Source organism: Stegostoma tigrinum, chromosome 17 (assembly GCF_030684315.1).
Source record: "Stegostoma tigrinum isolate sSteTig4 chromosome 17, sSteTig4.hap1, whole genome shotgun sequence".
NCBI lineage: Eukaryota > Metazoa > Chordata > Chondrichthyes > Orectolobiformes > Stegostomatidae > Stegostoma > Stegostoma tigrinum.
Window position 1 is genome coordinate 38,350,682 of NC_081370.1, and position 26,901 is coordinate 38,377,582.

A 26,901-nucleotide genomic window follows, 5' to 3' on the forward strand; every position below is an offset into this window, starting at 1 on the left:
CTCCTCTGTCCATTGACTTAGTAGATCACGATCTCTTTGTAATCTTAGCTAACTTTCTTCACTGTCCAGTGTACCATCAATTTTGGATATGGCTCTGCAAACGGAATTTAAGGAGCTAGGTAAACAAATTAGTGAGCAGGACATCAAATGTAATAACTACCAGTAATTACTACAGGGCTACAAGCAACTGAATACAGAAATAGGAGAAGATGATGAATGCCTTGCTGGAAAGATGGTTCAGGAGGGAAGGCTTTAGACTTTTGGGACAGTAGACGCTGGGCAGATTGCACCTGAACAGAGCTAGGACTGAGTTCTTTGTATGCGATTTTGCTAGTGCTATTGAGAGGGCTTTAACTTGGCAGGAGTTTGGGTACCAAGTGTGATTATTTGACAAACTACAACAAATGATAAACTACTTGGACTAAGAATAGCTTAGTGAATAAAGTGTTAATAGATGAAGTTGGAGTAAGGCACAAAGTAATGAACTCTTGATAAAATTGACTGACTGTATGTGTGTGAACACATGGAACATAATAAACAAGATTGCGGAGCAATAAATAAGAGTGCAGATTGGAATGTGGAAATATGACAATATGGCTACTACAGAGACCACGCTCCAGCAAGGCCAAGACTGATTTAAAAACATTTTTGGGGGTATAGTGTGTTCAGAAAAGATAGTAATGGAAAGAAAGAAAGAACAACGGGTGGCAGTTTTGGTTAAGGAGAGTACTGTAATGTTGAAGGAAGAGGATGATTCTGAATCGTCAAAGACCAAATCAACTTGGCTAGATCTAAGGAACAGAGGGCAGTTACGTTGCTCTGTCCAGTCTATAGACCACCAACTAGTATGAAGGAGAGAGAGCAACAAATCTGCAGGGAAATTGCAGAGACACACCAAGTTATAGTGGTTATAATGAGTTACTTTAATAATCCAAATCTGGCCTGGATGGTGGTAATGTAGGCAGCAAGGGGTACAAGTTCTGAGATTGTAGTCAGGAGAATTTCTTGCAGCAGTGTCCAGTCCAACAAGAAATGATACACTGCTGGACCTAGTTTGCTAATCAACTGGATCAGCTATCTGAAGGAAAACATTTAGGAAACAGTGATGATTGTGTTTCATGGTTTAGGATGATGGACAATGACCATGGTCAGTCCAGAGTAAGAGAATTAATTGACAGAGATCTGACTTCAAGGGTCAAGAATAGAGCTAGGCAGGATAAACTGAAATGAAAATTTGGTGGAAAAAGCTGAAAAAGAGGAGATGGCTTGGGTACAAGTCAAGGTATATTCCCTCAAAGGAATACCCAGACAAACAAACGCAGAGCTCCTTGGATGACAAAGGAGATAGAAATTAAGATGAAAAAAAAAACCTGCTTGGGACAGGTGTCAGAAAACACAAGCACCAAGAGGAATACAGGAGAATTAGAGGACAAGTGAAAAAGCATATTAGAGAAGTAAAGAGGAGCTCTGAGAAGACTGGCGACTAACACAAAGGTGGCATAACTAACAAGAAGTTAACAACATAAAAATAACATAAACAACTAACATAAAGTTACCTACAGGCATATAAATAGTAAGAGGTAGAATGAGGAGCAAAATCAAAGGGGATTTACATGTGGGGATTTAAGTGTGGCTGTCATATTAACTGAATACTTTACATCCTTGACAAAGACACATGCAAATGCAACCCATGCTCTGGTGATGATACTATGGCTTTGAGAGGTATAGTATGCCGTGGCTTCTTTTTACGAAGAGAGGTTGAGACTGAGGTGGTGCGCAGTGTGCTCAGAGCCACCAAAGTAAACAGCTTGTGAGGCCACAGTTTTTTTTAAAGGAACAATAGAAGCAGTCTGAATTGGTTGGGTCCAGCTCCCACAGAACCAGGATTTTTAGTTTTGGCTTTCTGCAGTTGCTGCAGTCTTGCATCTGGATATGAAAACTTTCATTCCTCTGTCTGTTACAGCTAAAAGCTGGGGTGCTAGAATGGCGTGTGAGACAATCTGTTTTACTGAATGTGCCTTTGCGAAGGGTGTGTTTATAGGATGTTACTATATTGGAACAGTTAGTGGTAATTAATATATATATCCTATTTTGTTAAGCATTTTGATAGAATTACAGTTAAGCTAATTCTTTTATTGTCCATATTTTTAAATGTAGTTAAAAATAAACTGTATTCTGCTTAAAGTTGAGTATTTTGACTAATTGAATTGCATCTGGAACACAACACGTTAACTTACCTTTAAAATAAGAAAAGGTTAGGATCTAGGCTGTCTTAATATGTTTCAAAGGGATTTGATCTGGTCTATAACACTGGTGCTTTAAAGTTGTGAAAGCACTGGGAATGAAAGAGATACAACCAAGGATTTTGAAGGAATTGAGAGTGGAAAAAGAATGAGTGGGCTACTGACTGTAATATTCTAGTCTTCTGTGGACACCGGGGAGATGCCATAAGACTAGAGAATTGCAAACGTAGTGTCCTTAGTCAAGATAGACTGTAAGGGTACGCTGTGCAACTGCAGACCCATCATTTTAATAACTTCAGTGGTCGGGGAGTGTCTAGAAATAGTTATTTGTGCCTGCGTTAATAGCCACACAGATAAGGTTGGTTTGATGAGGAAGACCCAACATGGATTTCCAAAGGGAAGCCATGTTTAACTAGCTGGAATTTATTGAAGAGCTAACAGGAGGGATCACTGAGGTTAATGCTGTTGATATGATGCACATGAGCTTCCAGATGTCCTTCGAACCAGTGCCACAACACAAATTTGAGAAAGGTTATAGTTCTTGGAATAAAAGGGGCAGTGGCAGCGTGAGTACAAAATTGGCTGAGTGATAGGATGCAGAGAAATCGTCAAGGGCTATTTTTTCAGGCTAGAGGTGGGTTAACACTGGCGATCTTGAGGTCTAACTTGGTAAAGGGGCCCTTGCTTTTCCTGATATCTACAAATGATCTAAACTTGATGTTCAGGGAAAGTTTCAAAGTTTGCAGATGATATGGAAGCATTATAAACTTTGAGGACAACAGTGTGGATCTCCAAAAATGCATAAAAAGTTAATGGAATGGGCAGATAAGTGGCAAATGAACTTCAATGCAGAAATGTGCGCGGTGATGCATTTTGTGAGGAAGAACATGAACAGATAATATAAAATAAGGGGTGCAGAAGCAGAGAGATTTGGGTGTATATGTGCATAGATTATTGAAGGTGCCAGGACAGCTGGAGACAGCAGTTAATAGAGCATGCAGTATTCTGGGCTTTAATAGTGGATTCTAGTGCAACAGCAAGAAGATGATGCTAAATTTGCCTAAGGCACACAAAATAGACCTCAGCTAGAATGTTACATCGTTCTGGTTGCCACACTGTACGAAGGATGTGAGTGTATTGGAGTAAGTGAAAACGTGATTTACAAGAATGGTTCCAGGTTTGAAGATCTTCATTTATGAGGCCAAATTGGAGAGGTGAGGACAGTCCTGTTGGAGAAGACCATGGTAAGAGGAGATCTCATTAGAAGTTTTCAAAATCACGACAGTCTGGATACAGTAGGTAGGAAGAAACTATTCCTGCTCGTAAAAGGATTGAGAATGAGAGGACATAGATTTAGTGACTTACAAGAGACATAATGAGAAAACAAGTTATTCGCTCTGAAATGTGCTGTCTGAAAGCAGGGTGGAGGCAGGTTCAATTGAGGCATTGCATGATTGTTTAAATAGAAATTGTGCAAGGTTATGGGGAAAAGGGCAAAGGATGACACTAACACATGATGCTCATTGAAGAACTAGTTCAGACATCGTGGACCCAGTGGCCTTCTGAGCTGTAACACTTCTGTGAAGCCATCTTTGTGACCTTTCTCAATTGCACGGGCAATTAATTGAAGGCGGTGATGGATGGTCAATAAATATGCCTTGACAAACATTGCCCAAAGAGTGAATTTTAATGAGAGCAATTCATACACCTTATCTCTGCTCATCATTAAATTAATATGAGAAAATGGGGTTGTATCTTTATTGTTGATCATCCTTTCCAATGAATTCTAGTTCATGTGAAACTTTGAGGCAAATGTTGGTGATGGTATACCTTAGTTCTGAGCCATGCTTAAACATTTATGTATAGCAGGCCTAAGGAACTTTTTTTTTAATTGTAGGTTGAGAAATATTCGCTATGCATTCAATACTATCCTGGTTGTCCTGATCTGGAGAATTTTCATCGCAAGATCACAGATGGCACGGAACATCTGGTACTTTGTGGTCAGCCTGTGCTACAAGTTTTTGTCCTACTTTCGGGCATCTAGTACTATGAGATACTGACAGAACCACAAGCACTCAGTCACCTATGCATTATAGATAGCTGTACTGGACATTGATAAATCTTGTGTTAATGTTTTAAGAAATGAAAAAGTCTGTATCTTGTTAAATGTCGTCATGTATGTAATTTGTTAAAGCTACTTTGTAATAATCTGGGTCAGCTATCTAGCACCATTAAAAATACAGAAATGCACTGAAGTACAGTGAGGAAAAATCAGTTTCAAGGTTTGAAATAAGCTTTACATTGAGGAAAGAATGATATGGGGAAAACAATTTTTTTCCATTGAGTAACTGTATTCAAATTTCAGTTAGTCATCTCTGCCTCTTCATGGAAATGTCCTGTTACAAGTAAACTTTGCCTGTAACTGCTGATTTACTCAGTGCGTGTTCGCTTTGGCTTTATCCACTTACACTAACCCTTTAACCAAAAGGTGTTGTCATAAAATTCAATGGTGAAACAAAAAAATACACTGAAGGAAACCACCTGGCCAGTCAAATTTGAGGTTTGAATTTGCCTTTGTCTCCTTAATAACTTGAGTGATCAGATTTGGTTGAACTTCTTCACCCCACCTGCCTTTCAGTTGCAATTGTACTGATTGCTGTTGTTGAACTGAGCACAGAGCAACAATGCTGTAATTAATTGGTAAACAAGCTCCAGACTTGAAATTCTGCATTCTGCTTGGGCGGGGTGTAGTTAACCGAAGATATCAGAGATAACTTAAGTTCATACTTTCTGCAGCTGTTCCCTGCAGGACAGTCCTTGACCATTCAGAGAAACTGGGGCAGTGCGTTTAAACTCTAGAAATTTTAGCTGAATTCTGAGTGCAAAAAGCAAATTTGCTGGGAGAAGGTCTGGTTTCAAGAGAAAATGAAATCTATTAGAGTGTAAAACGGACAATTGATCTGCGGTTGTGCTTCACACCGTAGCCCAAGACCAGTTTCACCCTCTACCCCCGCCACAACCTTTTTTCTAAACAAATTTTGATTTTAAAAAATTGGGTTTATCAGAACATTGAAGCTAACTGCTGCATGTAAACATTCCTGAAAGATAATTGGGATTGGTGAATTAACATAGTATGATCTCTGCTGTCATGTATAATTAGTTTGATTTTGATAACATTTAGGGAAATTAATGGTGTTTGCCTTGACTTGGGGAGCAGGGAAAGCTATCTTATTTGGGGTATAAGAATTTGCCTGACTTCTCTGCACTAAGGGAGGCAGGGGAGGCTTCCTGCGAAAGATTTTCGAAGACATGCAGGAAAATGTCATTTACTGTGTCTGATTTACTGCCATTTTCCTTTTGATTGTTCCAATTGGAATGCTGGCATTGTTGCTTTTGGTATAAAAGTTGAAATAAGTAAAGTTTCATGTTTTTGGAATTATGTTACAGGTTGCCTCTTTAAAACTTGAGCTGTGAATATTCTGTCTACCTTTTTGCATCTTCATGACAATTGTCATCTTATTATCTCACTAATAGAAATAATTCAAATAGTTAGTTTAACTTGTGGGTATTTCTTTGCCTCTGCCCAACTAATCTTAAACATGGACACATCTCAAATCGTTTGGGTATAAACAATGCACTTATTATTGATGTGATTGCAGCTCTTAACCTACAATATTGACCATTTGACCTTGCTAATTAATAGTTCTTGGTACTGGTGCTTGCTTGAGTGAAATTTGGCATTGAGGTTCTCATGTTTATATTGAAAAATAAAGATGATCTATTCCAAATTAATGGCAAGAGGTTAAATGAAGCCAAGACCCAAATTGCCAGCCTTTAATTTGTGGCACTGTTTATGCAGTCTCATCATTATTATGGGTTTTTTTTAAAAAGAAATATTCCTAATTTGACAGCGTAGATAAGCCCATTGATGGAATCCCCAGTGGCTTGTCACAAAGTTGCTTTTTCCTTTGCTTAAGGAGCAGGAGACGACTGCAGTGAGTAGTTTGACAGCTGAACTACATTGATGCACTGCAGCAAAAATGTTAATTGGTTGCTCAGCATCCTCTGCTTTGAGTGAGGAAGGAATGGCTGGACATCAAACCTGTAAGAAAAAACTTTATGGAATACTCCGATCTTCAGAATGTTGTTAGCCTTCTGTAGCAAAAAGCTTGTCCTGTTTGCCCCTCTCCATTTCACTACCACTTCCTGAATCTCCAAGCTGGGAGCCAGCGCACATCCTGAGACCTGGCTAAATTTATCATGTGAAAGTGTCTGTCACTTTCAGTGTTAGCAACTGCAATTCAAGCCTAACCTTGGGTGGTTGTAAGAAAGAAAAATAAAACATATTTTGTGAACATTGAATGTCCTTTTTTTGATTTAGTTAGCTGGGACTTGGTGATGCTATAGTTTTCTCCTTAAAAGATACACAATCTACAGGGGATCATTGTTGAAGACTCCTGGATTTGGCTGTAGACAACACTTAAAAGAAATTTGCAGCAATGCATGGGGAAAGGAGCTAGTGTGCAAAAATGGCACAGGCTTTTGCTGTGCTCTTTAACAAAAATGTTGTAAAAATAGTACTTCAATGTGCATTGTGTGGCTGGCTGCCTTAAATAATAATAACTTTTTTTAGTGAATGTTTCTACAGAGGACAATAGATGACATTTGTAATCAAAATAGTTATTATTTATTGGTTATCAGCAGGTGTACCAGTAAGGTTAAATCTGTATTGGAATTAATTTTAGGAAAACTGATTTTCTGTGCACTCAAATTAAAACTTTTTTCATTCTGAAAGCAATGTTAAAAATGCTACACTGCAATGGCAGCATTCATATTTTTTACACTGTTTGTATGAAAAATGGACAAGTGTCAGTGTCACAGTTTGCAGTACAACTACACTGATTTATGGATGGAAAATTAAATGGGTGCCTTTGAGAACCAAAAACAATTGGAGTATCTATTTATTTCATTAAAATTAGCAGTTTATTGTGCTCCTAAAACATGATGGATATATGCCGATGTATGCTTCACGTTGGTGTCATTTTGTTGGAGGGGAACTTCATTCTGATCTGAAATAGACAAATATTTAATATGCATTTAGAATTTCTTAACCGTTTTTAACTGAAGATTTCAGAGATTGACGAGATAACTCTCTTTCCATTCTCTTCCTTTTACTAATCGTTTGTCGTGATCACAGCAGTTGGTCCCTCGACCGTGTCATCCGCATTTCCCGCATCTCATCCCTCACACCCCACCCTCTCAATAACCGCCCCAAGAGAATCCCCCTTGTCCTCACGTACCACCCCACCAACCTCCGGATACAACGCATCATCCTCCGACACTTCCACCATCTACAATCTGACCCCACCGTCAAAGACATTTTTTCCCACCCCACCCTTGTCTGCCTGCTGGAGAGACCACTCTCTCCGCGACTCCCTTGTTCGCTCCACACTCCCCTCCAACCCCACCACACCTGGCACTTTCCCCTGCAAACGCAGGAAGTGCTACACCTGCCCCCATACCATCTCCCTCACCCCCATCCCAGGCCCCAAGATGACTTACCACATCAAGCAAATGTTCGCCTGCACATCCGCCAATGTGGTATACTGCATCCGCTGTCCCCGTTGTGGCCTCCTCTACATCGGGGAAACCAAGCAGAGGCTTGGGGACTGCTTTGCAGAACACCTCCGCTCGGTTCGCAGTAAACAACTGCACCTCCCAGTCGGGAACAATTTCAGCTCCCCCTCCCATTCCTCAGACAACATGTCCATCCTGGGCCTCCTGCAGTGCCATAATGATGCCACCCGAAGGTTGCAGGACCAGCAACTCCTATTCCGCTTGGGAACCCTGCAGCCCAATGGTATCAATGTGGACTTCACCAGCTTCAAAATCTCCCAAAACCAGCCCAGCTCATCCCAGCCTGCCGAACCTGTTCTTCCTCTCTCCTATCCCCTCCTCCCACCTCAAGCTGCACCTCCATTTCCTACCTACTAACCTCATCCCACCACCTTGACTTGTCCGTCCTCCCCGGGTCTAGGCCCGAAACGTCTGCTTTTGTGCTCCTGAGATGCTGCTTGACCTGCTGTGTTCACCCAGCTCCACACTTTGTTATCTTACTCTGTATCAGCTAAATTTAATCTGTACAATTTACAGTGGAATTCTGAGCGCACACTAGAAATGTAATGCCGAGTTGATTCTGTACTAGATACATTTTAGATTTTCTTCTGTCCTGTTTTCTGGAACAGTTTACTTTTAGATGATTTTTATACAATAGAACACATTCGGATTTTGAAAGGGGAAACATTTGTATGCAAGGCATAGATCCATTAACTGGGCTATGCTATGATGGCCATCAGTTTCAGGGGCCTAGGAAAAGATCCAAGAAGCTTGTGCTGTTCAACTTTAAATGAGTCATGAAATCTTGCAGCACAGGAAGTCATTTGGCCTGTTATGTCTAATTTTTTTTTTGAAAGACCTGCCCAATTTAACCCCTCACCTTGTCTTTTTCCTGTAGTCTTGCAAAGTAGTTGTCATCAAGTACATATTCGTTTATGACTTTAAAATTTCAATAGAATCTGCTTATGCCACCTTTTCAGGTCGAATGTTGCAGATTTTGCCAGTCCTCTTTGAACTGCTGTTCTTTTCCCATTCTTTAAAGTTACAGCGCCTAAATTTTGACTCACTTTCCAGAGGAAACTGTTTCTTCTTTCAAAACTGCTCGTTAGTTTGTATGTAAGCTTCTCTGGTCCAAGAACAATCCCTGTCTCTCCAATTCATCTGCATCCCCAATATTTTCCTGTTAAATTTCTTCTATACCCTCTCCAAGGACTGGATAGCAGAGACAATCAGTATTTGTCAAACAGTGGAAAAGTCATTTGGGGAGCTATTTGAAAATCGCAAAAGGGAAAATTTAAGAATGCAATGGAGTAATAAACCCTGCGGTTGTTGGAGATTGCTGCAATGATGAGACTTTGGGGTCCCTAGAAGAATTAATTAAGATTGTCCAAAGCCCGCCATTATCCTAAATAGATGGTAAGGCGATGGCTGCTACTTTGCTATAAGCTGCAAAATATTCAACATTGTTTCCCTTACCTTTGATCTGAGCTTGCATTAGCAGCAAAGAAGATTAATAATGAACCCACATAAGTTATGTAACAGTCCTAAGGAGAGAAACGTAGAAATATTCAGGACTAAGTAAAGATTATTAAATGCATTTGTAACCCTTCTTTGATCTTATCAAAATGTTAAGAGGTTAAAAAGATATGCAGGTTTTATATAGATGCATAGAGTAGGAAAAAGAGGTAAGTTAACTTTTTATAGATGTGATTCAGCTTCAACAGAAGTATTATGTCCAATTTTGGCCAATATACTTTAGGAAGGATGTAAAAACCTTAGAGGTGCAGAAAATATTAGAAATAATAGTCCCAGTGAAGACAGACTTGGTTAATTTGGTTAGATTGGTGAAGCTGGCGTTGCTCTTGCAAAAGGATATTTGACACAGGTGTTCAATATCACGAGCAGTCTGAACAGAAAATGGAGAAAGTATTCTCAGCACATTCCAAGACCTAAAGATGTTAATTCTTTTGCAAACTGCCTTAATTCAATGTCAACATGAGCTTTGTTACCCAATGAATGATGAAGATCAAGAATGCTTTGAGTGAGTGGTGAAAGATTCTGTCATGATTTTCAAAAGGTAAGTGGATAATTTTCCAAGAAAGATTTATTTACAGGACTACCAAGGAAAAGGAAGGGAGTGGGACTAATTGGCTTGTTCTTAAAGAGAGCCAGTAGAGAATCTAATGAATTATTTTCATGTTTTGTAGCCATCATATGATTCAATATATCTGCTCTTGGTTGATAGACTGTGTGTATTCGAGTGCTTATCCAGAAATTTAACCATATAATCTTCATTGACACTCCTGCACTGTAGTACTGAGAGTTGCACTGCCTGAGGTGTTGCTTTATCTGGGTGATGTAAAATATACCATAGTTCTAAAGAGGAGAAGCAGGATACGTTAGGTTGCTAGTGGCAACTTTGGAACTGTGTTTTTGTTGAACATAATTCAATGAAAGTTCTAGCTTAGTGCAAACAAGAGCCAAATCCATGGTCTCCACTACCAAAAATAAGAATAGCAGGTACATCAGACATCATCCACATTATCTTCCAAGTGTTTTGTCTTTGGTAGATTTTTGTTCCTGGGTTATAATCTTGGAATTCATCACCAACCAGTACTGTTGAAACACCTTCACTAAATGCATAGGACGATGCTCAACATCATCTGGTCAAGATCGATGAATGATCTTAAATGTTGACTGGTGTATTCTCCTGTGGCTCATCTAGTAATTGAGGCTCTGCTTTCACTTTCTCCTGGCCCATTTGAGAATTCGTCTTCCTGTGATTTTTACCATGAAAGTATCTATCAACCAAATCTCAAACTTTGTCCTATAATCTACCTTGTCTCACTCTTGGCTTTCTTTTATGGCTTTTGGCCCAATTCCTTCAGGTTCTGCTCTGACCATTTAAATAATACTGGCCTATCCTTGGTCCTGTTTAATTCAAACTAACCATTCCTGGGCCAGTCTGAACCCTGTGGGCTTCAATACCCATTGTAGGGTTTCCAAAACACTCAGTACCTGGCCCCTTTACTGCTTACTATCAGCTTGATTCAAATGCCCCTTCTTGAATTATTCCAACCAGCGGCGGGGCTTCTGAACCTTTCACATTTCTGAGTCTTTTTATCACCTGCTTTCGCAAGTCTTTCCAGTCTCTCTCAGCTGTACTTTTCAGTTTGAATGATATATCTTTTATCAAACAAATCATTGCCCAATGCAATATCTATTCTTAGCAATGGAGAGCTTGGCATTAACCCTAACTGTTACCAGACTTGTAGCAAGTTCTCTCAACCGTTTAACCAGTAGAACCTCTATACTCTTTCTCAGTATCAGTACACTGGAATTAAATTTGCTTCCAATGGAAAATCTTTTACCAGGCACCCGGTGTCCTGATGAATGTGATTTTTTTTCTCCCTGACTGATTAAACAGTCAATGTTCCTTTGACACAAACTCCTGATAATTATGGTGGTCTATTGTCATACCTGAGCAGATACTAACTAACTTGAATGTTACAGACATTCAGCTTTCAGCCTGCACTTTTGCTTAAATAAAGAACATTGCTTTGTCAGAACTATATTTGATGGATTCACTCTGAATATCATTAATCCAATTAGGGAAAGTAGGAATAAAAGTCAGTTGTGACTTAATTTACTGTCTCACCCAAAAGACTGCAGCATTCCCTCAGTATTGACACCCAGTGCAATGTAGATTATGTACTCAAGCTTGGCTAGAGGAATGCACTGAACCACAGTTTGGTACGTACACTGGAGTCAGTGAAATACCTCTACTTAGGGATACTTGTGCATTCACTTGCTTTTGTCAGGCCTGTTGCATCATTTATATTTTTTAAAAATTGCATATCTACCTGCAGTAGTAAAAATTCCACCGATTATGCCGCAAAGGCGAATGAGAAACTGGCTGGTGGGCATTCCTCTCTCTGACATCAGGATCTTAAGAGAGCTAATGTCATATTTCAGCAGAATGCCTGGTATTTCATGCCTCTTTCTTTTCCCTGTTAGCTCTTTTCCCTGCAATTAAATACTTGGATGAGTAGTTGCTTTTTATCACTCTCTACAATTAAATACATTGTGTATTACAACTTGATATAACACTTCTGCAAACAGCACTACTCCTCCCATAAACATGACCAGGTCTATGAGTATTTGGAGCAAACGGCAGAGACATTTGTGTAAATTATTAACAAATAGGTATGTTCTGATCCCTGATGATAGTAAAATGGGACAGGACAGATCCCAAATCTGACCTGATAGATTGTAAGTTTTATGTTTTTTTGAATACTATGGAAGTCTGTCACTGAACATATTTGCAAAAGGCTGGCATTGTACAGTTAACAAAAGATCATGTTTGCATACAGGAAAACCATGAACTGAAGCGCGGTTCAACCCTTTTATCTCACAACATCTTATGACAAGCCAACTTCTGAAATGTCACCACCACTTTTAATTGGCTTCTTTGGTAAATTTCTTTATTCATTTGATGTTTTTTTTTCTTTAGTTAATGCTTCTTTCCGAGGTCCTCAAACAAATTGTTAACTCATTTATCACTTAATGTGTTCCTTAGCAAGCAAATTTAACATTGGAACATAGGCTATTCAGGCAATAAGACCTGTTTTGCCATTCCCTCACTTTGGCCATGACAGAAATGCGTCTTAACACTATTTATCCAGTTTCGTTCTAGAACTGCTAATAGCCTGGTCTTACACAAACCAAAATCTTAGTTTTGATGTATTCAGTTGACCTCCAACTGATATTTGGAGAAGAGATTTCCAGATTGCCACTATACTTTTTGACAAAGTGCTTCTTGAATTCACCACTAGATGACCTAACATTAAAGAAAACCAGGGAATTTCTCCCAGCTTCCTGGTCAATATTTATCGCTCAGTCGACATGGCATAGATCCAGACTGTCTAATCATCTTCACATTGAGATTTTTGTGTGAGTTGGCAGCTGTCCTGTCTATGTTACAGTCATGACTACACCTCAGAATTATTACTTGTGCCATGCACTTTGGAATAGCCTGAGGCATTGGAAGTGTGATGTAATACTATTTAAATTGCAAAAGCCTGCAGAAAGCTGCAGCAGGGTGGGATTTGGGAGTCCTCATGCACAGGTCGCAAAAAGCTTGCATACAATTTTAGCAGCTAACAAGGAAAGTAAAGAGGAATGCTAGTTGAGAGACATAATGCTGATGTTTGTTCCTAGGCCAACACTCCTCCACCATCACCTGCGCTGGTCAACAAAGTGGTGGTGGAGGTTTGGTGACCCAGGCATTGTTAATAGTGATGAGCTGGCTCAGGACTGATGGACTCTGTTCAAGCTATGTCTTTCTCTTTTTTTTATTTCCCCCCCCCGCCCCCATTCTTAAATTATTCAAAATTGTGCTGTTTCGTGGTGACAAATTAAAGATTTTCACTGTATTTTGTTGTATTTTAATTGTTAAATTTTCATGAAACAAATTGAATTTGTATTTTCAGTTGCATTCTATTTTGTTCAAAAAACACACAAATTATTGACTGACTGTCTATGTGGCATGTTATATATTCCTACTTTAGGAATAAAACCAGTCTGACTCCAAACCAAAACACAAATAGATTCTAAACAAGGCCTGAGATAATGGGCACTGCAGATGCTGGAGAATCCAAGATAACAAAGTGTGGGGCTGGATGAACACAGCAAGCCAAGCAGCATTTTAGGAGCATGAAAGTTGACGTTTTGGGCGTAGGCGCAAAACGTCAGCTTTTGTGCTCCTAAGATGCTGCTTGGCCTGCTGTGTTCATCTAGCCCCACACTTTGTTATCTAAACAAAGCCTCACACCTAACATGTATTGTCTGACCTAAAATGTCACCTCTTCTTTACACTGATATAACATTCAGTTCTCTCAGGGCAGTGACTTTAAAGAAATTTGGAGGTTTACATATACATATTAATCAAATAAAAATTTCTGACTGATTAAAGATTTAACAGCATCTAAGGTTTGTGTAATACATCCTCATCACTTGTGTGACCCTTCAAAGTTTTACTTATAAATTTTGTGTTCAGTGTGCTTTCTCACTTTACCTGACAAAGGGGCTGCACTGCGAAAGCTTGTGTTTTCAAATAAACCTGTTGGACAATAACCTGATGCCATATGATTTCTGATCTTGTCCACCCCAGTCCAACACTGGTATCTCCACATCAGGAAACACAGTAACCAATTTACATAGTGTGAATTCCCACAGCCAGCCAATGTGATGCGTACAGTGCCTGATGTCCTGTTTAAGTGGTATAGATTGGGGCATAAATATTGACCAAGGAAACTGGGAAGAATTCTTATGCTTTTCTTCAAATTAGCCTATGGGATCCTTTACATCCATTTGATAAGGTAGAAGGAAATCAGTTTATGTCATCCAATAGGCATTACCTCTGACAATGTGGCATATAATTCCCAATGCATGGACAGGTAATTCAGGTTCAACTCTTCCACGCCAGTGTTTATGCTTTACTCGAGCATTCTTCCAGTCCTCTTCATCTCACCTTTCAACACAGTCTAGAAACTAATCTGAGTGCTGTGCACTTCCTATGGCTTTGTTAACCTGCTCTATTGCTCTTAATGATTTATGGATCTCTATCCCTAGATCCCTTTGCAGCTCTTCTCAGTTTGGATTGTAAAATAATGATGATTTAAAGAGCCATAAAAATAAATCATAAAGCCAAGCATGAAATCAATTTTCATTTACTTTCTGTTAAAAGGCTTGTCAGTATTTGTTCCCTTGATATCAATTGAGAATGCATTTGTACATTTAATTAATATTTTTATGCAAAAAGCCAGAGCATATCCAAGGATGCTTAGCTACCCCTGTCAGCAGCCCAACAGCATACTAACTTTTCAATATACAGAAAACTCAAGTAAGTAGCACCACTTGAGGTGGTATTTTATAATGGTTTTCTGGTTAATTGTGGGACAGTGAATAATCCAAAGAATTGCAAAGAACACAGGATGGAGGAATTATTATACTCACTGAACACAGGAACAACAGGGTCTCTGAAGTATCTACAACATTCCTTGAACCAGGGAATGAGCATGACAAAGGATAAACATGGTGCACAGTCAAGGGATAGACATTGAAGTCCATTATAGAACAGACCATTTTGTTCAAATAGCCTTGGATTAGATCCTGGCTTGATAACGTTCTGCCTTCTTCTCTTGTATTGGTTTTCACTGTCAGGCCTAATGCTTTATGGAGCTGTGCCATTGAATTCAGTTCAATTGTTCTGACTATGAATTAAACTGAACTGCTATTCCCTTTGACAAATAACTAGGATTTGTGCAAATCACCATCCTGACTTCGAAACATATCAACATTCTTTCAATGATGTTTGGGGCAAAATCTTAGAATTCCCTACAATTCATAGACTGCAGTGGTTTAAGAAGACAACTCACTAGCACCTTCTCAAGGACAACAAGGGACAGGCAATTAATGCTGTCCACATTCTATGAGTGAAAGAAAAGGACTCAGCATAGCCGCTTTGTGAAGTGTTAGACTCTGAAACTGATTTGCTCACCTTCTCTGTGACTGAATACTGATGAGTGTTTGAGGAGAACTTGAAGGTGTTTATTTCAGTGGGTACCACAACGAGGAAGTATTGAAACATGTGCATATCTGCAAAAAAGCAAAGGCGACATTGGACACTGGATTAGAGGCAAAGCAAACAAGCACTTTCTGGCAATTTACATGGAGAAAAGAAATTGTAGGAAAGATCATTAGGTTAATGCGCACCTGACTGACAAACAAAATTGGAATTTTATTTAGGAAGCTTACTATAGGCTTCGGATGTTCCAGAATCCTTTATAGCCACTGGCTCACTTGTGAAACGCAGTTGATAACTGTAATGACAAATTGTGACAATACAATGGCTTCAAAAGGCATATTTTGTCCTTTTTTTTGGAGAGGCTTTCAGCCAGAGGCCCTGAGTTGTCTCTTCTGAGCCAATAAGGTAAACCATTTGAGAGGCACTGGGTTATTTTTCTAAAGTTAGAACAATGGAAGCAGCATGAATGGTTGGAGTTAGACTGGCACAGAACCAGGGTTTTAGTTTAGCTTTTAGCAGTTGTTGGGGTTTTGAATTTGTCTGTGAAAGCTGTTATGCATCTCTCCTTTTATGTGCAGCGGAAGGCTAGAGTTCTCTTTCTATACCAGTGTTTTCTCTTGGAGTTCGTTTTTCCTGAACTGGAGAAACATCACATATGAGGTGATCTATTTTACTGAATTTGCCTTTGCCAAAGGTGTGTTTGTGGGATATTACTATATTGAACCAGTTGCTGTTTAGTAGTTAATTAATTTATTACCCTATTAAGTTTCCCAATAGAGTTAAAGTTATACCAATTCCTCTTTCTTTTGTTTGTATTTTATCTGGGAATGAGGATGAAGTGTCTTTTGCTTAAAGCTGAATCACTTGACAAATCAAATTACATCTAGGGCTCAGAGTGCTTTACACTTACCTTTAAATAAGGTAAAAGTTAGGGTTTAGGCTATCTCCACGATATACATGAGAGGAGATTGGTCAGCCCATTACAGAATACAGCAGCCATTTTGAGAAGAGAAAGATTCCACGAGCAGCAAATGTATCTGGGTGTGTGTGTGTGTTTGCACATTGTGGTCAGAAGTATAAGGATACTGCAAAATCCTTGGAAATTAAGAGCCTATATGAGATGGAAGACACGAGGAATAAAGGTCCAAAGGAATAAACAAGTAGTGACACAGACCATGTAAAAATATCAAAACGTTGGTGTTTATGTCGAGAGATAGAATTGAAAAGCTGGACAGTTATGAAAATCCCTTGAAACGTAGATCAGATCCTGGAGTATTGCGCATGATTCTGGCTTCCATGCTAAAGAATGGATACAGATGCTTTGGTGAATGAGTATAGAATGTCACAAGCATATTTGAAATGACAAGGGCTGAACAGGCTGGGGCTCATTCCCTCTGGAAATCAGAAGACTGGTTACCTGATAAATGTGAAGTCATCATAATCCCACTGAACAATAGAGCTGTTCTATCATTGGAAAGATATGGCTGGTCATGTTTTTAACGTGAGGATGACCCCACCTAAGGGAGAGGTTGAGAAGGAGTGTTCTTTGTGGTAACTGCGGCCAGTGAGTGAATTGAACTCATACTGTTGGTATCACTCTGCAACACAGATCTGCTGTTCAGCCAACTGAGTGACTGATGAGGATTGTGGTGGGGTCAGATGGGGAGAGATAGAAAAATAGAGAGGAAGTTCCAGATCTTAGGGCCAGCAAATGGCATGGTCAACAGAGTGATTAAAATTGAGTTGGCTAAAGAGCACAGAATTAGATGTGTGCAGGCATCTCACAAGGTCCTGGACTGGAAATGACTGCAACCGTAGGGAGGGATGAGGTCGTGGGGGGGGGATCTGAAAGGTGAAAATTTTAAAATCAAGACATTGCTTATGCTGGGGCCAATATAGGTCAATGAACAGAGACATGAGTGGAGAAAGAAAGTTGATATAAATTATGTATAGCAGAGTTTTTGGATGTTAGAAGATAGGAAGCTGCCCAGGAGAACATTGGAGTAGTCAAGTGTGTAAAGGTTAGGCATGGGTGAAGGTTTCTCTAGCACAGGGTCAACCATGACTCAGTGAGCAAAAATCTTGCCTCTGAATCAGAAGCGTGTTAGCTCGTGTCCCACTCCAGTGACTTAAGCACAATATTCAAGGCTGACACTCCAGTAACAGAGTGTTGATGGTACGTCTTTCAGACAAAATGTTAATTGAGCCCCTGTCTACCCTTTCAGGTGGATGTAAAAGATCCCATGCTACTATTTAAAAAGAAGAATGAAGGCAGTCTTCCTGGCGATCTAACCAATATTTTGTTCCTCAGTCGCCATCACAGAACAAATTATTGCATCATTGCTGTCTATGGGAGCTTATTGTGCATGAATTGTTTGCTGCATTTCCTACTTTACGACACTGAATAAACTTCAAAATCCTTGGAATGTGTGGGCTTGGAATTCTCTATTTTATTACATTGGTTGGGTATAAAATATTTTGCAAGATCCTGAGGTCTTGAAAGAATATTAAGGCAGATGACATTTCAAAAGTATTTTGTTGGCTATAAATTGCTTTGAGGTGTTTTGTGGTCATGACCAGCACAGTATAAAATTTGAGCTTTTCTTTTGTCACAGTTTCTTTTTGTGCTGTTCTCTAAATGTGGTGTAACCCAGGCTCTCTAAATTTAACATTACCCTCAACATTATATTCTGTTCCAAGATTTGTTCAGTGAAACAAACAGTGTCATTTTGGAGAATCAGGAAACTAATCACTGTTACAACTTGTAAGTGGTAGAGAAATAGCCAGCTATGCATAGAATTTTAATGTGCAAGATCTGTGCAGAAGTTCAGACAAATGCAAACAGTCTTCCTTTTGTTTTCTTTGTCTGCAATGTCAATATACACTGGGGCAAAAGAGACTCACTGATAGTGTCTCCACATAACTTATAAATGCTTTTACAAACTTAAATTTAAAATCATCTGCTTCTACTTGAGAATATTTTTTGCTATTCACATTGATGACTTCCAGAGTTGGAAATATCCACATTCATCACTCACTAGTAAAGAGGTTTCTCCTGAAATCCCTTGTTCTTGAAGTCTCAGGTACTGGAATCTTCTTCAATTTATTTGTCTCATCCTAATGGAAGTCCTTAAAATTCTGAGGAGAGGTCACTTGACCCCAAATGTTAACTCTGATTTCTCTCCACAGATGCTGCCAGACCTGCTGAGCTTTGCCAGCAATTTCTGTTTTTGTTTCTTAAAATTACAAAAGGGTTTGACAGCATAGACAGAGAAATTGTTTCTAATTGTGGGGAAGAATAACTATGAGAGTCACTAATAAATGCAATGAGGAATTCAAGGGAAACTTCTTTTACAGTTGGTTGATTATAATATGGAACGTGCTGCCCTGCAGAAAATTTAGACCAATGATTCTTAAAGATTTTAAGCATTAAAATTTTGGCTAAAATATATATATTTAGATAAATTACTTTTCAGTGACTAAAAATCATGGTTTTATATTGGAATTTAAAAACAAATCTGTTATAATTTTAAAATTATGTGGTCTCCATATAACAAGGCCACTGGCTGTTTTACAATTTTTACCCAATCAATTTAAAAATCCTACTTCAAAAGCAAGTTTCAAAATGAAAATCTCATGTAATAAAACAGAATTTGACCCAATCAGTAACTGTAAATCATTGGTCCTGAAAGAAATAAGCTGTAAACCTGTATCTCAATGAGTAGCTCTGTATAACTCACTTGATTGTGTTATTTTCTCAGTGCCATCTAGTGGATGGATTAATCCAGGGCTCAGTGCTCCAAATGACAAATGGTCAATTCGGTGAGAGAAATTGTACACTGAAAGCAAAGAATTTGCAAAGTGTTAGCGATATTTGTTAGTACATAAATTTGAATATGACCCAACTGGTTGGGACCATTGTTTATATTCCATCCAAATTCCTTCAAACCCTCTCCATCAACATATCCTTCTCATGTTTATTTTTCCCCTCATGCGTATCTCCTTCTCTTTCAATGTATTGTTGCTATTCTCATTAATGGCTTCCAGAATCAGAAAGATCCACATTCTCAGAAACCACGAGTAAATAAGTTTCCTGTGAAATCGCTGTTGGGTTCACTAGTGACTATCTCATATGTAGGCATCTGTTTTGGGTCTTGGCTCTAAGTGGAAACTTCTCTGAGTGTTGTCTACGTCTTGCCAAACTATCCCATTATTTGAAAATCTCAATCAACTCACCCCTCATCTGTTCTTCTAGAAAAGAGCCTCAACCCGTAAAATCTTCCAGGACAGCTAAAAGGTTTCAGTCCGGTTGCAATTTTAGTGATTTATTTTTGCATGTTTTCCTCTGCTTCTTTGATACCAAGGCCAGAACTGTGCACATCCATCGGCGATGGTCTAACTAGTGCTCTATAAAAGTCTAACATAACTTCTATGCTTTATTCTTCCTCCCTGAAAATGGACACCAGTGCTTTGTTGCTTTATTATGAATAGCCTTTTTAACCTATGTTGCTTCTTGCACTGATCTCTGTCTGTAATGCAGAATCCTTGTACCCTGTTAGCTCTTTTAGACACTCATTGACCAAGGAGTGGACAATATATGTGACTCGTTCTTCAAAAATTAGACTACCTCACACTTACCAATATTAAATTAATTTGCCAACCATACACTATCCCAACACAACTACAATGTACAAAATTGCCCAAGTATGTCATTCTTGTCAGTTGCTGCCCCATTAGTCAATTCTTCATCATCAGTAAAGGCAACAGTCTGATCAGCATTTATTCAGCATTAATAGATATTCAGTTTGGATTTCAGTGCCTGTGCAGCCTCAGCACAAAATAAACAATAGAGCTGAACTCCAAAAGAGAGGATGACTGACCCTGACACCAGGATAACATTTGATGTAGTGTGAACAAGAAACCCTAGTAAAACTGAAGTCAGTGGGGATCAGATACAAACTGCCCATTGGTTGGAGTCATACTTAGAAGAAAACAAAATGGTTGTGTTACTGGTCAGCCCCAGGACATCACTATGGGAGTGTCTCAAGCCAGTGCTTTCAGCCCAATCATTTTCTGCTCCTTGATTAATAACCTTCCCTCTGATGTTTGATCAGAAGTGAGGATGGTGCTGATACTTGTGTTGTCTTCAGCACCAGTTGCAACTCCTCATGAGGCAATGACCATCTGTAACAAGAAAGAATTCCCCTAGATATTCAATGGCACTACCATGGTGGAATTCTCCAACATCAACATTCTGAGAGGTTACCATTGACTAGAAATTATATGGATCAGCCATGTAAGTGCTGTGGCTACAGAGTAATCAGAGACTGCAAAGTCTGCGATGACCAACTCAGCTCTTGACTCCCCAAAACTGAGCAACCATCTACGAGGCATGCGTCAGGAATATGATGGAATGCTTTCCACTTACCTGGATGAGACCTCCTTGAATAACACTGAAAGGATTTATGCCACTAAGCATCCAACCCACCATGTTAAATATTCATTCCCTTTGTAAATGGTGCACGGGGGCTGTGGTATATATGATTTGGAAGAGCACTGCAGCAACCTGCTATGGCTTCTTCCAAACTCAAGACCCCTAACATTCAGAAGGACCATACAGAAGACATATGGGAATACTGCACTTACAAGTTCTGCTCAAAACTGTAAAGCATCCTGATTTGGAATTATATCACAATCCCGTCATTGTTGCTGGGTTAAATATTGCAATTCCCTACCTCAAACAACTGTGCCTGCTTAAACTATGTGGTTCAAGATACCCACTCGTCATCAACTTCACAAGTTGATGATTATTGACGGAATAGTGACAGACAATAAATAATGGGTAGGTACCAATGCACAAATTGCAAGAATGAATCATATAATAGGTATTGGCCCTATTTAGTGCCAGCTTGGCCTATCCCATCTTGAGTCAGAAGGTCCGGGGAATGAGGGTCTCATTTCAGAAAATTAAGCAAAGCATTTAGGTTGATACTCTCAGTTCAGTAATGAGGAACACTACACCCTCAGAAATCCATCCATTGCATAAGAGATGAAGCAATGTATTCTCTGCTCTCCAAGGTACATGTAAAAGATCCTATGACTGCTTCTTCAAATGGAAACATTGTCATTTTTCCTATGTTCTAGCCTCATATTATGTTAAAAATTGAATTATCTAGTCATTATTACATTGCTGATAATGGGATATTGCTGTGTGTGTATTGACTGCTGTATTTCCTACAACGTTTTCTGTATTTCAAAACTATTTGATAGGCTTAGAGCTGTCCTAAAGTCAAGAAATGTGCTGTATGAAAGCAAGTGTTTCTTAATTGCATTACCAAGTCTAGAACAATTAACCCTTGGAAAGAACTCAATCTGTACATTTTGTAAACAGCAGCTGAGCCTCACAGTGCACTAATAGGCTTCACCAGAGGGGAAAGGAATAAACAGGGTGTGTAGAACTCTTATCAGCTATAAACTGTGTTAGTAATGCAACACTGAAGCCATTCTTTTCATCTTTTGTGCTCTCATGTTTTGTGCAAATGATTCTTCGATAGGCAAAACATAAATGATTTTTTTCCCTGATGTGTATGTGTGGATGATACTCTGAGAATTTTCTTTCTCTTTCAGCCTATTCTTTTGATCTTCATCCCCAATGGGCTTTTTGTTTTCAGTCTGATGATGGAAGTGAGAGTGTTAGAGTTGATTTTAGTGACTCCAAGGAATACAAGTACCCTTTTTATGCTGCACAGCCCAGGTATCTCATTACTGGGCTCTATTGCTAAGCAATTGGCTAAAGAACCAGAATCAGTTTTACACAACAAAGGCACAAATAATATTTTCAGCAGCAAATGAACTATGGCAGGGATAGAGTCAGACGAGTTAGAGATGAGAATTGGCAGTCTTGATAATGACTTTGACATATGGTTAGATGCTCATTTTAGTGTTAAGTATGACACCACATTTGCAACTATCTGGTTTACCCTCATAATGTTGCTAGGCAGAGGAATAAAATTAGTAACTCAGGAATAGGATTTGCATCCTATTGCAATAGGATGGAAGACAATGGCTTCAGTTTTTCAAATTTTAAATTGGAAGACATTTATGCTTCTCTGGTAATGGACGTTGGACAAGCAATTTAGAGATAATGGAAGGGCTGAGGGATGTTGTGGTGGGATTGAAATGTGAACAATCATCATTAAGAATGTTTGCAGATGATGTTACCAAGGAACAAGATGAGAAATAGAATGGGATGGATCCTTTAGAACTCCAGTGGAAACTGCAGGAGTGAAAGAGAAAAGCCTAAGGTTAAATAGATAAGAACTGATTCAGGAGAGAGCAGTTCCACTCAAGTGAGCAGCAGGGGAAAGATGAAGGAGCACACATTATGTTAAAGGCATCAAGAATGATGAAATGTCATTGTTTACCTTTGACATGGTCAGCTTTATGTTATTAGTGCCTGTGATAACATCCATTTTGCAACTGTCATAGGGGTGGACTTTTCATTAGAATTCCAAGAAAGACGGGCTTAGATTTGTGTAGTGTGTATGTACTGGTAAAACATCATTGGGTTTTTCTTTATCTTTTGCTAGATAATATTTTTTCATGCCCTGCCTTTGATTTCCTTATTATTTCTTTTTTCACTTAATCTTTGTACTTCCCAGCCCCACTGCGCTACCTGCAGTGTTCAGTTCTTTGTGACTATTAGAAGTTTTCTTTTTCTATTTAATTTTCCCCTGTAATTTTCCTGACAACCGTGGGGATTTGGATTTGGCAGAACCATTTTTATTCTTGGAGTGGACTTGGGGGCCTTCTGTTTTAAAGATCTCGCTTTGTAGTGCCTCTCACTCGTTTATCACTGATTTGCGCTTTAGCAGCCCTGTCCAATTCACCTCAGCCAAATCATTTCTCAGTTTTGGAAAATTTGCCTTCCCCCAGTTAAAAACTTTTACTCCTGACGTATCTCTGTCCTTTTCCATAATAATGCTAAGTCTAACTGCACTTATAGTTGCTATTTAAATTGGAAATTAAGTTGGGTTTTGACCAAGTGACATCAAAGGAATGATGTTATTGTTCCGATTCAGGACAGCATAGTGGCGCTTCCAGGCTTTTGTTGCCCTTGTCCATCTAGGTGGTGGAGGTCATGGGCTCAGGGTTTGTTTGTAGTAAGTAAAATTTGTTATTGCTCAGTTTTGTTGAACACATTCAAGAATTCTGTATGTAATTGTGTGGCAACATGACATTGACATTTTTAATAAAATTGACACCCTTCATTAACTCAAACATGAGTGAAGCTCTGCCCTTCACTGTTTTGTTTCATATCAGCCTCAGTGGAAACCAGTGTTAAATTTTGAAAGCTTTTGTTAATATCTTAGCTGGCTTTCCATACCAGAATCTTTAATATACTGATTGATCAGTTCCAGATCAACCAACACTTCTTACTCATTAGAAAGGTCCTAGATACTGATGACAATTAGCATAAGGGAATGCTCCTGAATATATTGCACACATCTGAGTTTGTGAAAGAGAGGGAAACATTAACAGAAAGAACTTGCCTTCACATAGCACCTTATTCAATTTTATTATCAGCTTAAAGCTTGCGACAGGCAGTGAATCTCCGGCACTGGTGTTTTGTGAGTGAACACAGTAACTGTTTTGCACATCGCAAATTCCTAAGTGAGTGACCAGTTTTCAGTGATTTTTTTAAATAATGTTTTTTTACAGGGCAAGTGTTGGGCAGGCCTGAACTTCCCAGCTCTCTTTCTTTCAGTTGTAGGTCTTTTTTTTAAACTTACACCTGAACATTGGTGCTCTATCAATATGGCACTGATGCGTCAGCCTAGATTCAGTATTCATGCCTGTTTATGGGATTTTACCCATGGTTTTCTCAGTCAGAGGTGAAGGACCTGCCATTCCACACCACTGCTCAAATGAAGCAGCTAGTAGTAGCAGTTAAATATCCTTATCTGGACCCTATCCATTGAGATTTGAGTGTATCCTGAGAGCAGCGAGCTGGTTGTAAACAACTTACAGATTGTGCAGGAAAAGTTACCTGTAGGATCCTTTGAGGCAAGTACATGGGCATGGCCAAATGAAAATTGGTATGGTCTGAAAAATAGGAAGAATGATGTTTCACAGTTTGGTATTTTTTGTTCTTGGTGCATGTAAATCTCAGGTACTCAGCAAACTAAAAGATTGTCATGTACGACTGGGTTTTCTATTGGGTATAGGTCACAAATTTAAGATTTTGGCAACAATTGTAACATAAAGTAGGTAAGATCATTTTGAGCAGCAATTGGTAATGACTTGGAACAATCTGCCAATGACAGTAATTGATGTGAAGTCAATCAATATACTCTAAAGGAGTTTGTTCAGCACTTGAGGATACTAGACTATGGGGACAGAGCAGGGAAATGGTGGAAGTGAGTTGTTGAGTAAAGAACTGGAAGAGTCTCAAGGGGCTGATTGAGCTCCTTCTGTGCCTTATGGCTCTTGTAAATGAAGATGAGAATTGATAAGACTCAATAAATTTTCCCCCTCTGATAATATATTTGTACATAAGTTAGCCCAGAAACTGAAACAAAAACAGTGTTGGAGAAACTCAGTAGGAAGCACCTCTGGAGAGAAAAAAGTTAATGGTTTGCGTCCAGCAACTCTCTGTCAGAACGGAAGGTCGCACAGTAAAGGTGGTATATCTGCTGATTGTGCGCGTGCGTGTGTGTGTGTGTGCGTCCGTGCTGAGATCTGAGTGGAATCGGTCATATAGATGGAAATGGTGCACACAGACAGAAAGAGAAGGAGAAGCAGACAAAAGGGTTGCTGATAGTAAACTGGAAAAAAGTAAATACTCAATAGGTGTTAATGGGAAATGTGAATAGTTGAAAATGGGCTGAGCTATGCTGGGAACAATTCATATATAACAGGATCAGCAGACTAGAGGTGGCTAACAAACATGGAGAAGGTGTTCACACTCTGAAATTGTTACACTCAATGTTGGGTACCTTGGGTTGTAAGGTTTCTAGGTGGAGATGAGGTGTTGTTCCTTCAGCTTGCCATATTCATATGCATCACGTCTGTTCTGACGTTGTAGTGACACCACAGACAAATCCATCTATTTCCTCAACAGAGGATTCCCTGCTACTGAGGTTGGCAGGTCCCTCAGCCATGTTTGACCATTTCCTGCCCACACTGCCAGGCCACCTATCCCACAATGATAATAAGGGTCCCTCTCGTTTCCACCCCACCAACGTCCACACTCAAAGGAACATAAATCATCATTTCCACCTTCTCCAGCGGGATACATGTTCCTCTCCCCTCCCTTGTCAGTAGTCCAGAGGGAGCATTCCTTCTGGGAACCAAAGGTCCACTCCGTCTTCGCTTTTAGCACTTACGCACTCTCCCACAACGCCTTCCCATGTAATCACAGAAGGCGTAGTTACCTGCCTGTTTACATTGTCCCTCCGCACTATCCAAGACCCCAGACACAATTTCCAGGTGGATAAATGATTTATCTTCTCTTCCTTCAATCTAGTTGTCTGTATTCGCTGCTCAAAATGTGGTGTTCTTGGCATTGGGGAAAACACAGATTTTGTTTGCCGCTTTGCAGAACGCATCTGCTTTATCCGTAAAAATGACCCTGAGCTTCCAGTTGCCTGCCATTGTTAACACACCACCCTGTTCCCACACCACTCTTTCTGCCTGCTGCAGTGCTCCAGCGAGGGTCAACACGAGCTGGAGGAATAACACCTCATCTTCTGCCGAGGTATCTTACAGTCCTCGGGACACAACGTTGAGTCTAACAATTTCAGAGCATGAGCACTCTCTTCTATGTTCGTTACCCACCTCCACAATCCCCCCTAGCTTCTGCCCTGTATGGGTTGCTAATCCCATTTTCAACTATTCACACTACATGTTATCCATTTCTGCAGGGTTCCCAAGCACAATATGGGTTGCTATTCCTGCAACTTGGGCCTCCTGCAGTGCCATAACGATGCCACCCGAAGGCTGCAGGAACAGCAACTCATATTCCGCCTGGGAACCCTGCAGCCCAATGGTATCAATGTGGACTTCACCAGCTTCAAAATCTCCCCTTCCCCCACCGCATCCCAAAACCAGCCCAGCTCATCCCCACCTCCCTAACCTGTTCTTCCCCTCACCTATCCCCTCCTCCCACCTCAAGCCGCACCCCCAGTTCTTTCCTACTAACCTCATCCCGCCCCCTTGACCTGTCCATCCTCCCCGGACTGACCTATTCCCTCCCTAACTCCCCACCTACACTCACCTCTACTGTCTCCATCCCCACCTCTTTAACTTGTCTGTCTCATTTCCACCTATCTTCTCCTCTATCCATCTTCTTTCCGCCTCTCTCTCTCCCTATTTATTTCAGAACCCTGTCCCCCTCACCCATTTCTGATGAAGGGTCTAGGCCTGAAACGTCAGCTTTTGTGCTCCTAAGAT

The 26,901-nt window shown here is 39.7% G+C and overlaps 2 protein-coding genes across 7 annotated transcripts in view; one reads left to right on the plus strand and one right to left on the minus strand.

Annotated features, from left to right (window-relative positions):
- far1 (fatty acyl CoA reductase 1) overlaps nt 1-7,185 on the plus strand; it is a 95,947-nt gene extending 88,762 nt beyond the window's left edge. For all 3 annotated transcript variants that reach the window (XM_048545399.2, XM_048545400.2, XM_048545401.2), the window contains one exon: nt 4,141-7,185. In XM_048545399.2, the coding sequence (XP_048401356.2) occupies nt 4,141-4,303 (163 nt within the window). In that variant the 3' untranslated portion in view covers nt 4,304-7,185. The remainder of the gene's footprint in view (nt 1-4,140) is intronic.
- LOC125459237 (endoplasmic reticulum-Golgi intermediate compartment protein 2-like) overlaps nt 6,942-26,901 on the minus strand; it is a 43,961-nt gene continuing 24,001 nt past the window's right edge. For 3 of the 4 annotated variants that reach the window (XM_048545406.1, XM_048545404.1, XM_048545403.1), the window contains 6 exons: nt 24,497-24,552; nt 19,188-19,286; nt 15,421-15,518; nt 11,723-11,885; nt 9,336-9,403; nt 6,942-7,312 (listed from right to left, as the gene is read on the minus strand). In XM_048545406.1, coding sequence (XP_048401363.1) covers nt 9,354-9,403; nt 11,723-11,885; nt 15,421-15,518; nt 19,188-19,286; nt 24,497-24,552 — 466 coding nt within the window. In that variant the 3' untranslated portion in view covers nt 6,942-7,312; nt 9,336-9,353. The remainder of the gene's footprint in view (nt 7,313-9,335; nt 9,404-11,722; nt 11,886-15,420; nt 15,519-19,187; nt 19,287-24,496; nt 24,553-26,901) is intronic. The other variant, XM_048545405.1, reaches the window with a different exon arrangement.